Source organism: Phoca vitulina, unplaced genomic scaffold, assembly GCF_004348235.1.
Source record: "Phoca vitulina isolate PV1807 unplaced genomic scaffold, GSC_HSeal_1.0 scaffold17, whole genome shotgun sequence".
Lineage (NCBI taxonomy): Eukaryota > Metazoa > Chordata > Mammalia > Carnivora > Phocidae > Phoca > Phoca vitulina.
This window is the reverse complement of record NW_022589720.1, coordinates 15,302,175-15,315,866: the sequence shown is the minus strand read 5'-3', so window position 1 is coordinate 15,315,866 and position 13,692 is coordinate 15,302,175. Positions and strand designations below refer to the sequence as shown.

General features: G+C 35.1%; 1 protein-coding gene across 5 annotated transcripts in view; it reads left to right on the top strand.

Moving 5' to 3' along the window:
- The window catches only part of CDH18 (cadherin 18), a 574,093-nt gene that overhangs the window by 504,214 nt on the left and 56,187 nt on the right, over window positions 1-13,692 (top strand). For all 5 annotated transcript variants that reach the window (XM_032415426.1, XM_032415422.1, XM_032415421.1 and 2 more), the window contains one exon: window positions 8,655-8,791. In XM_032415426.1, the coding sequence (XP_032271317.1) occupies window positions 8,655-8,791 (137 nt within the window). The remainder of the gene's footprint in view (window positions 1-8,654; window positions 8,792-13,692) is intronic.

Below are 13,692 nucleotides of genomic sequence, written 5' to 3'. Positions count from 1 at the left end.
TGCCAAATGGTGAACTGGTAATTTGTTTAAAGTTGCTTCTGTTAAGGAAAATACTTGAATGAAGGGAATCACTATTGAGATTGACTGTTTGCTCTGGACAATAATTTGTCTGCATATTTGTTGATCCATAAATTCTAATTTGAATAATGAATTTTCATCATATTTCAGGGTAATGCATTTTCTCTTTACTTATTGCATTAATACATATTTACTAGAAATAAGAGATGATGCATATGTTGTATGATAGAAAAGAGAGTAACTGTAGGAATAAAAATTATAACCCAGGATTATAACTTATGATGGCCACATTGCAAGACATTTTCCTTTGCTACATGGGCCCATGTATGTGTCAGTGTGAAATTAAGTAAGGTTTGCATAGGGAACTGGTCCAGTTAGAGGGATCTTAAGGACTACCAGGCAAATATGAGCTCGCACAAACTTAATTTAACTTACTCTAGTCGATAGCCAAGAGATTACCAATTCCTCACACACAGCATCTTATTGATCGTTGATCATATAATTTCCCAAATAGCATTTAATATAGATGTTACCTTGATGATTCATGATTACAATGATGATTCATGCAGAATGCAGTGAACACATAGTGGTGGTAGAGATCTAATGATGTGTCATAATCATCATATTAGAGTAGCCTTGTATCTGCCTCAACATTTCCTCTGTCATGCTTACCCTTTGACCAAATATGCCTATAGATTGGTCCCAGGAATTAACTAGATATACTGTGGAGTGTCACTGTATTATGTCTTAAAATTATATCTAGAACAATGAGTTCAGTGAAATACTGTGGGAAGTATAAATGAATCTGTCCTTTTTCAATATTTAGGTATCTCTTGATGACAGAGGAAAGTAAGCTAAGCACTCACTTTAAAAAAAAAAAAATTTCCTAAATTAACCTAACAAATTTCAAATATAATATTAGGAGTATGTATGAAAGATATTAGAAACACATAAAAAAACTGTCTCTATATGAAAATATACTGCTCTAAATAAATGAAATATGATGACTTATTGGCTTGATTGTTTCTACCAAAATGGGTATAAAAGAAGTAAAAGCTACTATGAAATGCCTTAATTAATTTCATACTAGGTATCAACATGTTCTTTATATTTGTTGAATAATTGATTAGTTTATTGATTCACTTATGAGCCAAAGTCATACACCTATAATATAATGGGTGAAAGCAAAAGAACTTTATTCTCAAATAGTTTCCAAATGAAAATGACTCATATGCACCAAATAAGGAATTACAGATAATTTCATTCTCTGATAGATTTTTTAGAAACAAACAGTAGTTCATGCTATTTACATGGAAACTCTTGTTCCTTCAATAATAATCCTTATTCAGATCCCATTGTGCTTACAACACTTTGCCAGAAAAACAAAACAGAAAAGAACAAACAAAAAACAGAACTTACTATTTGTGAACTTTCTCATCAAAATAGATTCAAGGTTTCCAAGACATAAAACCATCCTAAAAGACATTGAAACAAATGATATTTATCTATTAAGGCCTATCATTTGATACCCAACCATAAAATGCTTTCAAATATTACCTCACTTAATCCTCACAATAAAATTAGGATGTAGGTCATATCTGCATTTTGTTTACAAAGAAAATTCAGACAGGTGATATATTGATTAAGTCACAGAGCTAAGAAGTGGTTTAGATTTATGAGCATCACATTTACTTGGTTTCCAAATGTGTGTAAATTTCTTTACTGCTTAACACCATTTTCACACATATGCTGGATCTATTTTAGAGGCAAATTTCCATAGAGTTCATCTTTGTGTTTTGAATAAATCAAGGCCAGGATCTACATCTTGTAGACAGAGAAAAAGAATATAGATATTTTTCAGCAGCCTCAAGACGTTATTGTCTCTAAAGTATCTGAAAATTGGAAATTTTGTTCTTGATAAAGTCCCCTACACATTCTTCTTTCTTTTCTATGTATCTTCAAGAGCCTATCTGTGTATTTAGCCTTTGGAAGATGCCTCTCTAGTCATCGCTGCAAAAACCACTTCTGAAGCCTTGTTTTGTTTAGAATTTTACTCTTATCTCTGATTTTTGTTTTGTTTTGTTTTAAAAGATTTTATTTATTGCGAGAGAGAGAGATTGAGAGAATGAGTGGGATGAGGGGCGGAGGGAGAAGCCGACTCTCCGCAGAGCAGGGACAATGACGCGGAACTCAATCGCAGGACTCTGGGATCATGACCTGAGCCCAAGGGAACTTGATCCGAAGACCCTAGGATCATGACCTGAGCCGAAAGCAGACGCTTAACTGAATGAACCACCCAAGTGTCCTTTGTCTCTGATTTTAAACTCTGAGTATTGATCATGTTAGTTTGCAAATTCTTCCCTTTTCTGTTTCCCTAACTAAATCATGTTTAATTCCCAGGTCTTATTATTTCCTCTTTTAAATATCCCTCATTCTTTACTTGTGCTCCTTCAAATAAATACTTTTGAATGAATAGATAAAGCCTTAAATACTTCCAAGATCTATAAAGAACTCAAATTCAACACCCAAAAAAACCAAATAATCAAGTCAAAAAATGGGCAGAAGACATGAACAGACACTGAGATGCCCTTCAACAGATGAATGGATAAAGAAGATGTGGTCCATATATACAATGAAGTATTACTCAGCCATCAGAAAGAATGAATACCCAACTTTTACATCAACATGGATGGGACTGGAGGAGATTATGCTAAGTGAAATAAGTCAAGCACAGAAAGTCAATTATCATATGGTTTCACTTATTTGTGGAACATAAGGGATAGCATGGAGGACATTAGGAGAAGGAAGGGAGAAATGAAGGGGGTGAAATCAGAGGGGGAGACAAACCATGAGAGACTATGGACTCTGAGAAATAAACTGAAGGTTTTAGCGGGGAGGCGGGTGGGGGGATGGGATGGGTTAGCCCGGTGATGCGTATTAAGGAGGACGCGTACTGCATGGAGCACTGGGTGTTATATGAAAATAATGAATCGTGGATCACTACATCGAAACTAATGATGTATTGTATGGTGACTAACATAACACTATAAAATTAAAAAATAAAATAAAATAACAGTGATAGGATCCTAAAAAAATTAAAAATAAATAAAATAAAATAAGGGAGCTTATAAATATTACTTGATGGACTTAAATTGTATTTTAATCACTTGCCCTAACTAGCTTCGTGATATTGAATAAAATTCTTCATCGCTCCATACCTCACTTTCCTCCTCTGTAAAAAGGGGCTATTAATAGTACTTATCTTGTGCAGTTGTTTTGAGTTTATAATGAACTAATATATAGAAAACATTTAAAGTATATTATGGTACACTGTGAGTGCTCCATGAATGTGAGCTTTCTTTACTTCTTATTAGATAGCTTTCGTAAATAATTCATGTATGAGTATTTCTTTTCAATCTTATCTATCATCCCTGGATAGTCTTATATGAAGAGAGAAAGTAGAATTTGAAGAATAACCTCTTGCCAAGTTATATATACTCTTGCCTCAGTTTATGCTAGTTCATTTTTTATAGCAATGGACAATAATATTTTTAAAAAAACTTCTCAGAACTATTTTCTCAGGTTTTATCATTAATCCCAATTTATAATTTACATCGTCTACAGAAATGGCTACTTGATTTTATGCTTGTTATATATCCCTGAAAATGTCAAATTAACATTAGCATTGTAAAAAAATCTAAATATTCATATATGAGTTCATAAAGTATTAAGATGTTGTGTTGACCTTTTTGAAGGTTTATGGAAGGAAGCAAATGGATTTTGTTATGAAAATATTTTAAAAAGTTACCTACTGAGAATATTTTCATCTACTTTTTATTTGCTTGATAAACATTTTTATGGATCCGTGCTATTTCCCTAATTTTAAATCATTAGCAGTGAATGATTCTACATTTAAAACCCCAAAATAGTTTTAAATCATTTCTTTTCTCTTACATTTTCATTTTTTTTCTTTTTTTTTTTTTCCAGTTTTTATTTGTATGGTTAGGCAGAAATCCAAGGTTAGAGTAAAGCAGAACTCTTTAGTTCTACTTGAGTTGAAATTCAATTGCAACTCCACGTACAAGACTCTGCATCCAAGCATCCCCTAATATCTAGCCCTTAAATTGTAGATTTCTCAGGAGTTAGGTCACAGAGAAAGCTAACAAGTAAATAACATGAAACTGAAGACACATACCTAGCATTATACCTACCATTTAAAAAAATATTTAAACATATTTTTTAATTCAAATAAAAGCATTTTTATTCTGAAGGTATGCTTTCAGAATGCTGCTAGCATTTACATTAGAAAGTCTGTGTGAAGTGCCTAAAAGAGAGCAGATTGCCCTGATACAAACACTATCCATGTCTTAGTCTTAATTTAGCTTAGAAACAGAAGAAATCTAATTTTTAAAAAAGATTTTATTTATCTATTTGAGAGAGAGAGAGAGAGAGCAGAGGGAGAGGGACAAGCAGACTCTCCACTGAGTGCTCCATCTTAGAACCCTGAGATCATAACCTGAGCCTAAATCAAGAGTTGGACACTCAACCAACTGAGCCACCCTGGTGCTGCCCCCCCCCCAATTTTTGTTTTCCACACCGACAGTTCTGTAGCGAGCAGATTTCTAAGATGAGGCATGTCATCCCATATTTCATAGGGGTGTGTTGATAACAATGTAATCTGAGTTTTGCTGATAGTTGATGCAGGAAACTTTGGAATTGAATATGTTTTTTTGTTTTTGTTTTTTTTTTTAAAGATTTTATTTATTTATTTGACAGAGAGAGGCAGTGAGAGAGGGAACACAAGCAAGGGGAGTGTGAGAGGGAGAAGCAGGCTTCCCGCGGAGCAGGGAGCCCGATGCGGGGCTCGATCCCAGGACCTTGGGATCATGACCTGAGCCGAAGGCAGATGCTTAACGACTGAGCCACCCAGGCGCCCCGGAATTGAATATGTTTTAACTTTAGATATAATTTTCCAATACAGAAATCATGGTTCTTAGGATACCAAAAAATGGAAAGCGTCTTGAAGGCAGGTTAATGACAACTAACTTTAGATGATGTAATAACCAGTTTTCCAACTGATATATTTTAAAGGAAGTTATCTTTTTTGTGTGACGAAACTTCTCACATCTTTAAGGCAATCCTGCCTTCATTCTCAACATCAGGGTCTCTGGAAAAAGAATATTATGAGAAGGATATTTTTGTGATATAAACTCAAGTCAAAATCAGTTTCAGTGCACAAGGACCTAATGCTTCGGGAAAGCCCGATGACATTGCTCTTTCCCACTGTTCTGTAGGGTCTGGATCTCTGCCTTTTCTCTGAATCAGATTTGCTTTATATCTGTACCTCTTCCTGTTTAAATTCCTTCTTTAGTTTCAGCTTTCTTCAACTAACATACAGTTATTATTAGAACAATCTATGCAAAATGATCTAGTTCATCTTTTGATCACACAGTTGCAAGGGTTTTATTCTAGCTCTGTAAGGTGTTACTTTCATTGAATGGGATTTCTTAGGATGCTCTACAGTTTCGATCTGCATGATGCTATTAATATCTTCTGTCATGTGTGTGCATGTGTATCCACAGGTTGTTATAAGGTTTCACACTTTTGCACCGTGTTCTACATACTCTGTTAATACATTACACCTAGGAGAGGCACGGTATTGTATTTCCTGACTCGGGCTTCACAGATTCACATTCAATATATTCTTGAATTCACTATTAAAAACAATTGTGCAAGACTGTTGAATCTCAGATCTGTACCTCTGAAACAAATAATGCAATATATGTTAAGAAAGAAAAAAAGAAGAAGAATGTAGCAGGAGGGGAAGAATGAAGGGGGGGAAATCGGAGGGGGAGAAGAACCATGAGAGACGATGGACTCTGAAAAACAAACTGAGGGTTCTAGAGGGGAGGGGGTTGGGAGGATGGGTTAGCCTGGTGATGGGTATTGAGGAGGGCACGTTCTGCATGGAGCACTGGGTGTTATGCACAAACAATGAATCATGGAACACTATATCTAAAACTAATGATGTAATGTATGGGGATTAACATAACAATAAAAAATTAAAAAAAAAACAGTTTATATTTTATTGAAACTATTCTTTTCAAGTTAACTAATGATGTCCATCTTCCGAAATCCAATAACCCTTACTAACCTCACTCAGCCTCTTAGTAGATTCACTATAATTGTTCACTTGAAACACTGTCTTTTCTTGGCTTCTGTGCACCCCCTCCCACTTTGCCTCTTCTCCTGGACTCTTCCTCTCCTTTTGCTAGCACCCACTCTTGGACATATGCTGGGCTGTTTTAGGCTCAAAAGTCTGGGTGCTAGAGTGCTCAATATTTCACTTTTCTCCTATAGTTCTCTCCCAGATGAAATCATGCCTTTCCCATAACCTTAAATTTAGGCTGATATATCTCAAATGGATATTTCCTGTTCAGAAAGTGAACTTAAACTCTGCCCCCATATCCAGTTCTCTAGTTTTTACTCCACACGTTTATCTAATTGGCTTCTAAGGCCTAATGTGTCAAAATCATTGATTACTTCCCAGTTTTTTTTTTCTCCCAAAGGGTGTTTGTTTGTTTGTTTGTTTGTTTCTCCTACCTCTATTCAGCTCAGTAAATAGGTTTATCAATTACATGGTAGCTCAAACACACATACACACACAAACACACAAAACACACTAAATTGAATCATTTGTAATTTCCCCCTTCACTAATGCCACTCAAATAAAAAGTTTTATAGGCTGTATTCAATATATAGCATTATTTTTTACAGTTCTGTCCATTTTCTTACTTTTTCCACCTTTATTCAAGATGACATCATTTCTTTTCTGAATTGTTTTTAACTTTCTGCAATCTAAGAATCAAAGTAGCCACGGTGGGGATGCCTGGGTGGCCCAGTCGGTTAAGTGTCCAACTCTTGGTTTCAGTTCAGGTCATGATCTCAGGGTCATTTTGGTTTCCTGGATTTCAAATATTCTTCCCCTGGTACTTTGTGCCTAATCAGTTCATTTTTGTTCTGCAGGTCTAGATGAAATGTTACTTAAGCTGAGGTTAAGGAAGAGGGGAGAAGTATTTGAGATTTAAGGAGGAAACACTTCCTTCAATAGTTCTAGAAATAGTTTGGAACATTTCTAGAGAATATTATGACTGTTTACTATATTTTTAATTCATATTTATGTGAATAAACTGTTGCTGGATAATGTAAAACTCCAAAACTTAGAGGCAGAGAAACAAGTAATTAAAAAAGAAAGAAAGAGGGATGCCTGGCTGGCTCAGTCGTTAAGCATCTGCCTTCAGGTCATGATCCCATGGTCCTGGGATTGAGTCCCACATCGGGCTCCTTGCTCAGTGAAGAGCCTGCTTCTCCCTCTCCCTCTGCTGCTCCCCCTGCTTGTGTTCTCTCTCTCTGTCTCTGACAAATAAATAAATAAAAATCTTTTAAAAAAGAAAGAAAGAAAGAAAAGAAATGAGTAATTTATAACCATAGTGTATGTGCCTGAACTAGTTGAAGACCAGCTAAACTAGGCTGGCTTCTATTTGCCAGCTCTGCTTAACTCCAGTGCATTCAATAATGCATCTGCTCATTTACTAGGTAGCTCTCCTCTAGGATGGGGTACCTGAACTGGAACAACTTTGTCCTTGTGTCTCTCATCTTCCTTCTGGGACTAGTGGACTAGCCCCAGCATGTTCTTTTTGTGTCAGTGGCAGGGCATAAGAAAGAATAGGCAAAGTCTTATGAAACCTTGGCCTAAATATGGAACAGTCACCATCACTTTCAATGATGATGATCACTTTCAATCACTTTTCATCTCATTCTTTTTTTTTTTTTTTTTAGTTTTTATTTAAATTCCAGTTAGTTAACATACAGTGTAATACTAGCTTTGGGTGTACAATTTAGTGACTGGACACCTACAAACACCCGGTGTTCATCTATTTGCTAAAGTAGGCTGGAGGCAAAATCTAATGTGAGAAAAATCTGAAACATCTTATGCATTGGAGATGGAAGATGATTTGTGGCCAATAATGCAACCTACCTCTCATTTAGTTGTTTTCTCATTTTCTCACTCAACAAGTGGGCTAGGTGATGCAGATACAATGATAATTAATTGAAATGTTTTGATTTTTATTTTATATTTATCTTCAAATGTCAGCTATAATGAAACTCCAGGATAAACTAATCTCTGACATCTGCTACTATCCTAAAAATTTTGTATATGTAGCAATGAGAAGTTTCATTAAAGATTTAATGTTTTGTTTTGTTTTGTTTTCCAAAGTACTATAGACTTCCCAGGGGCAATTTTTTTTTTTTTTGTCTCTCCCTTATTAATCCCAAAGTTCCTACTATCTACTGTTCTATTAATGGAATTCAGAAAGGTGTTTTGTTTTTTTTTTTTTTTTTAATTTGAATTAGTAATTAGAGTAAACATTAATTAAGGGTTGACAGACAAAAATAATTGATGTCAGTTCTATGCAAATATAAAGTTGCCAGGCAAATCTTAGGAGGCAAATATAGAAACTAAAAATATACATTTAAATATTTGAATATATCTGATTTAATACTGCCCTTGTCTTAGTCTTACTTTCTTCGTTATATTATCAAGTGAAAAGAAGAGCTATCTGTTTTTTCCCTAGGTACTTCATTGACTACAGTGCTGAAGATGACAGATGTTTCAACATTGATGCCAATACGGGAACCATTAGGACTACAAAGGTCCTTGATAGAGAAGAAACTTCATGGTACAACATCACAGTTGCTGCTTCGGAAAATGGTAAACTACTTTATGTATCATAAAAAAAGATGTCACTTTTACATGAAGATTTATACCGAGATTTTCTCGGGAGCAGGGCTCTCACCATTTTTATTTGTGGCGCCAGCATCCAGCATCTAGCAGAGTGTACAGAACATATTAGATGCAGTTAGTCATTGTCAGATGCAGTGAATAAATCTCATACTTTTTTTTTTTTTTTGCTTTAATCTCAGCATACTGGTGGAAAATTGACATCACAGAACACTTCATCCCCATCCCTGAGTCAAAATATCTGGTTTGCCTCCTAATTGTGAGGCTCGCTCTGTGGGTGGTTTCCACGCTTGCCTACCATGAAAAATATTGCTGTGAGCATTAATATGAAAGCTTTTCATAGACATGTTTTTATTTCTTTTGGGTATATACCCTGAAGTGAGATAGCTCAGTCACATAGAAACTCTATATTTAATTATTTGATGAACTGCCAGACTGTTTTCCAAAGTAGCTACATTTTACATTCCTAAAAGCAGTGAGGATTCCAATTTCTCTATATGATTACCAGTATTTATTGTTATGTATCTTTTGATTATAATCATTCTAGTGGGTATGGGGTGATAGCTCCTTATGGTTTATGCATTTTCATAATGTCCTCTGTTACCAATCAATAATTAGACTACTCCAGCCTTTTATATCCTGCCTGAATTTTTATGTTTTTACATCTGCAAAATTAGCTCAAGTGGTTTCCATTTAGATAATTTTTTCAACATAATATTCTCTTTGAAAATAGCATTCACTAATTACTTTTAAATGATTGTTATAAAGAATACATGAGTGAATTCATTTATGATCATTCTGGTTAATTTTCATATTCAAAATAACCAGACTAGGAGTAGAATTGCATGCTCTTTGTCACCTAATGACAATTAAATGACTGTCAAATGATAAGAGCTCATTCAATATCAGTTGAAAAAATAAAGGAATTAGTGGGTTAATATATCCAAGAAATGATAAGGGCATTGAAAAGATTCAGAAAAGATTATGCACTTTTGGGGAACAGGCTCCAAATATAGAAGATGGAAGGGAAGAATCCCTGGAGAAAATGATATTTGTTAGAAAAAACAGGAACTTACTTTAAAATAAATTCAAATGTCACTCCAGAGGTATTTCAATAAGAAACCATACTTTAGATTATTTCTAAATATCACCTTAGTCCAAATAATATTTGCATCAAGTAGAAACTAATTTGTGAATATACATCAGTTCATATATACCATGAAAATTATATTATTTGCAATGATCACTGAAGGGGATGCTCATTTTTACTTAAGTAACATCTTAAATATATACTTAATAAGTTATTTTTCTTTTCTTTTCTTTTTTTTACTATTTGTTAGTACTTCATATGGGAAATTAGTTAATACATACCTACTAAGTAAAAAGGTATAGTAGATCGCATTATACTCAATTATATAGATGATAATTTAAAAAAAATAGCCTTAGGGACACCTCAATAAGCATTACTAAAAATAATTCAATCCTAATTATAAATAGATATGTAGAAAGAATGAGCAATAGTTAAGGTTTTATAGACATATTGGAGACTTCTTTAGGAAGTGCACATTCATACACCGATTGCTTGGCATAAGTGCCTTATTAAATATCACTGGGGGCCCTTCTGTATACAGTTGCTTGAAACATTAACCTCAAATTCAGCCACATTAGAAAAGCATTTACTAGTATATCCTGTTTTGGAAATGTACTTGATGTTTTTTATAAAATGGATTTTTTTTTTTTTTTTAAGGATTTATTTATTTGAGAGAGAGAGAATGAGAGACAGAGAGCATGAGAGGGGGGAGGGTCAGAGGGAGAAGCAGACACCCTGCCGAGCAGGGAGCCCGATGCGGGACTCGATCCCGGGACTCCAGGATCACGACCTGAGCCGAAGGCAGTCGCCCAACCAACTGAGCCACCCAGGCGCCCCTAAAATGGATTTTTTAAAGGCTTTATTTTTCTGTAGAGCAGTTTTAGGTCTACGGCAAAATTAAGAGGTAGGTACAGAGATTTTCCAAATAGTCCCCACACCTATACATGCATAACACCCTCCATTATGAACATCCTCCACCAGAGTGATGTATTTGTAACACCTTTGACACATCATCATCATCCAAAGTCTATAGATTAGCTTAAGTTTCATTCCTGGTATTCTGTGGGTTTAGATAAAAGTATGGTGGTATGTATTCATTATTATAGTATCATACATAGTGTTTTCCTTGCACTAATAACCCCATGTGTACTGCCTATCCATCTCTACTCACCCTGATCTCTGGTAACCACTGTGTCTTTTGTTTGTGTGTTTGTTTTGTTTTGTTTTGTTTTGTTTTGTTTGTTTTATTTTACTGGCTCCATAGTTTCTCCTTTTCCAGAATGTCATACAGTTTGAATTATACCATATGTAGCCTTTAAGATTGGCTTCTTCCCTTAGTAATAAGGGAAGAGTAATAAGTAATAAGTAAAGATCTTCCATGTCTTTTTATGGCTTGATAGTTCATTTCTTTTTAATACTCAATAACATTCCATTGTCTGGATGTACCACAGTATCCATTCACACACTGAAGGACGTCTTGGTTGGTTCCAAGTTTTGGCAATTATGAATAAACTACAACAACAAAAACATTCATGTGTAGGTTTTTATATGCACAGAAGTTTTCAATTCCTTCTGGTAGATTCCAAGGAGTGCAATTAGTGGGTCAAACTAAGGGTATATTTAGCTTTGTAAGAAACTGACAAACTTTTCCAGAGTGGTTATGCCATTTTGAATTCTCCCCGGCAATGAATGAGAGTTCCTGTTGTTCCACATACTCATCAGCATTTGCTGTTAGATTTGGGTGACTCCAAGGTATAGAGTGGTATCTCATTGTTGCTTTATTTTGCATTTCTCTGATGACGTATATATGGAACATCTTTCCATACATTTATTTGCTATCTGTATGTCCTACTTTGATGAGGTGTCTGTTAAGATCTTTGGCCCAGTTTTTAATCAGGTTTTGTTTTCTTATCAGTAATAAGAGTTCTGTGTATGTTTTAGAAAGTAGTCCATCAGATGTGTATTTTACAGATATTTTCTCCCAGTCTGTGACTTGTTTCTTCATTCGCTTGGCATTCTTTTGCAGAATTGAAATCAGGTTTTTAGAACTGTTCTTAATGTAAGTTTCTAAGGAACTTGGTGTGCTATGGAATGACATTTACAAGTTAATATTTTAAAGAACTTTTTTTTTTGGCCTACCTAGAGTGTTGTGCAAGTAAGACAAAGGTGCCCCTTCTGGGCAGATGAAACAATGAAGCAGGATTTAAGAGAAAATAAGAAGCCTGTGATAAAAGTTGGCTATTATTTAAATAAATACATACATACATACATACATACATACATACATAAATAAATAAAATTTGTTTAAAAAATAATAAAAAAAATAAAAACAAACCAGGTCTGTGCACAGAAAAAAAAAAATTCCCCTTCCTCCAGGGGAACAGGCCACATGCTAAGGGACTGATGTGAGAATATTAGGTGTCACAAAAAGTGTGTGGGCCTCTGAACATGTAGGTAGGGCCCAAATGCAGTGCAGCTCTTATTTACATGGTGTTTGATTCTGCTTTCTTTTACCCTTTGGTTCTAAGTCCAAGTGACTCTTCAGCTGCCTCGTCATATGGTAAAGACAGAAAATATGTGCCTGGTCTATGATATCCTTCCCTGCTATGGTGAATAACTGATAGCTATCTTGCTTTTATACAGTGTATTTTTACAGTCATCCTAATAAAAATCTCTGGAATAGAAAGGATGGATATTATTTTCATTTTATAGGTAAGGAAATTGGGACTCGTACAAAATATGAATCTAAGTATTCTGACTCCTAGATCTATGTTCTTCCTAATATGGCCTTTAAGGGAAGCTGATATTCATTGAATCCAAGTTTGGGTTAGATATTTTAACTAATTGAGGTTTGTTTTGTTATTTATCTTTAAAATGCATTCTGTGGCAGAAGATTATTTCTAGGATTTTAATGAAGACACTAAGAATCAGATGAATTCAATAAGCTGCCTTCGATTAGAGAAGTAGAAAGTGTTGTATTCTCATCACATATCACAGTTGTTGAGGAAGAGTGCTTTCCAAATAAATACCTGGAATATTTCTGTTACAGGTAACAATGCCTTCCCTCCATGTAATCCATAATTTAGCTACTTAGAAATTTCTATTACATTTCTGGTTTGGAGTAGCAAATAACCACATGACGTCTATAGGTCAGAGGTCCAGGTAGGTTCAACTGGATTCCTTGCTTAAGGTCTGGCAAGACTGAAGTCATGTGTCAGCTGGGCTAGGCTCTTATCTGGAGGCTCTGGGGAAGAATCTGCTTTAATGCTTATTCTTCTCATTGCCTGGGTCTACTTCCTTAAGATGTAGGTGTAATGTCTCCATTTTCATCCCTTGTCAGCTGGGGCAGCTTTCTTCTCCTAGAGGCTGCCTGCATTTCTCCTCATGTGGTTTTTTCCTTCTTCAAACAACCAACAGTGTGTCAAGTCCTTTTGCTCCTTTGAATCTCTTTGACTTTCTCTTCTGCTACCAGCTGGGAAGTCTCTGCTCTCAAAGGTATCCACTTGGGGTGCCTGGGTGGCTCAGTTGGTTAAGCAATCACCTCTTGATTTCACTCAGGTCATGATCTCAGGGATCAAGCCCCACTTCCATCTGGCTCCATGCTGGGCATGGAGTTTGCTTAGTATTCTCTCTCTCCCTCTCCCTCTGCCCTTCCCCACCCTGCACCCACACATGCATGCTCTCTCTCTCTAAAAAAAAAAAAAAAAAAAAAAAAAAAAAAAATATTCTTAATTTTATAGAGACTTATACAATCAGTTAAAAAAAAAAAAAAAAAAAAAAA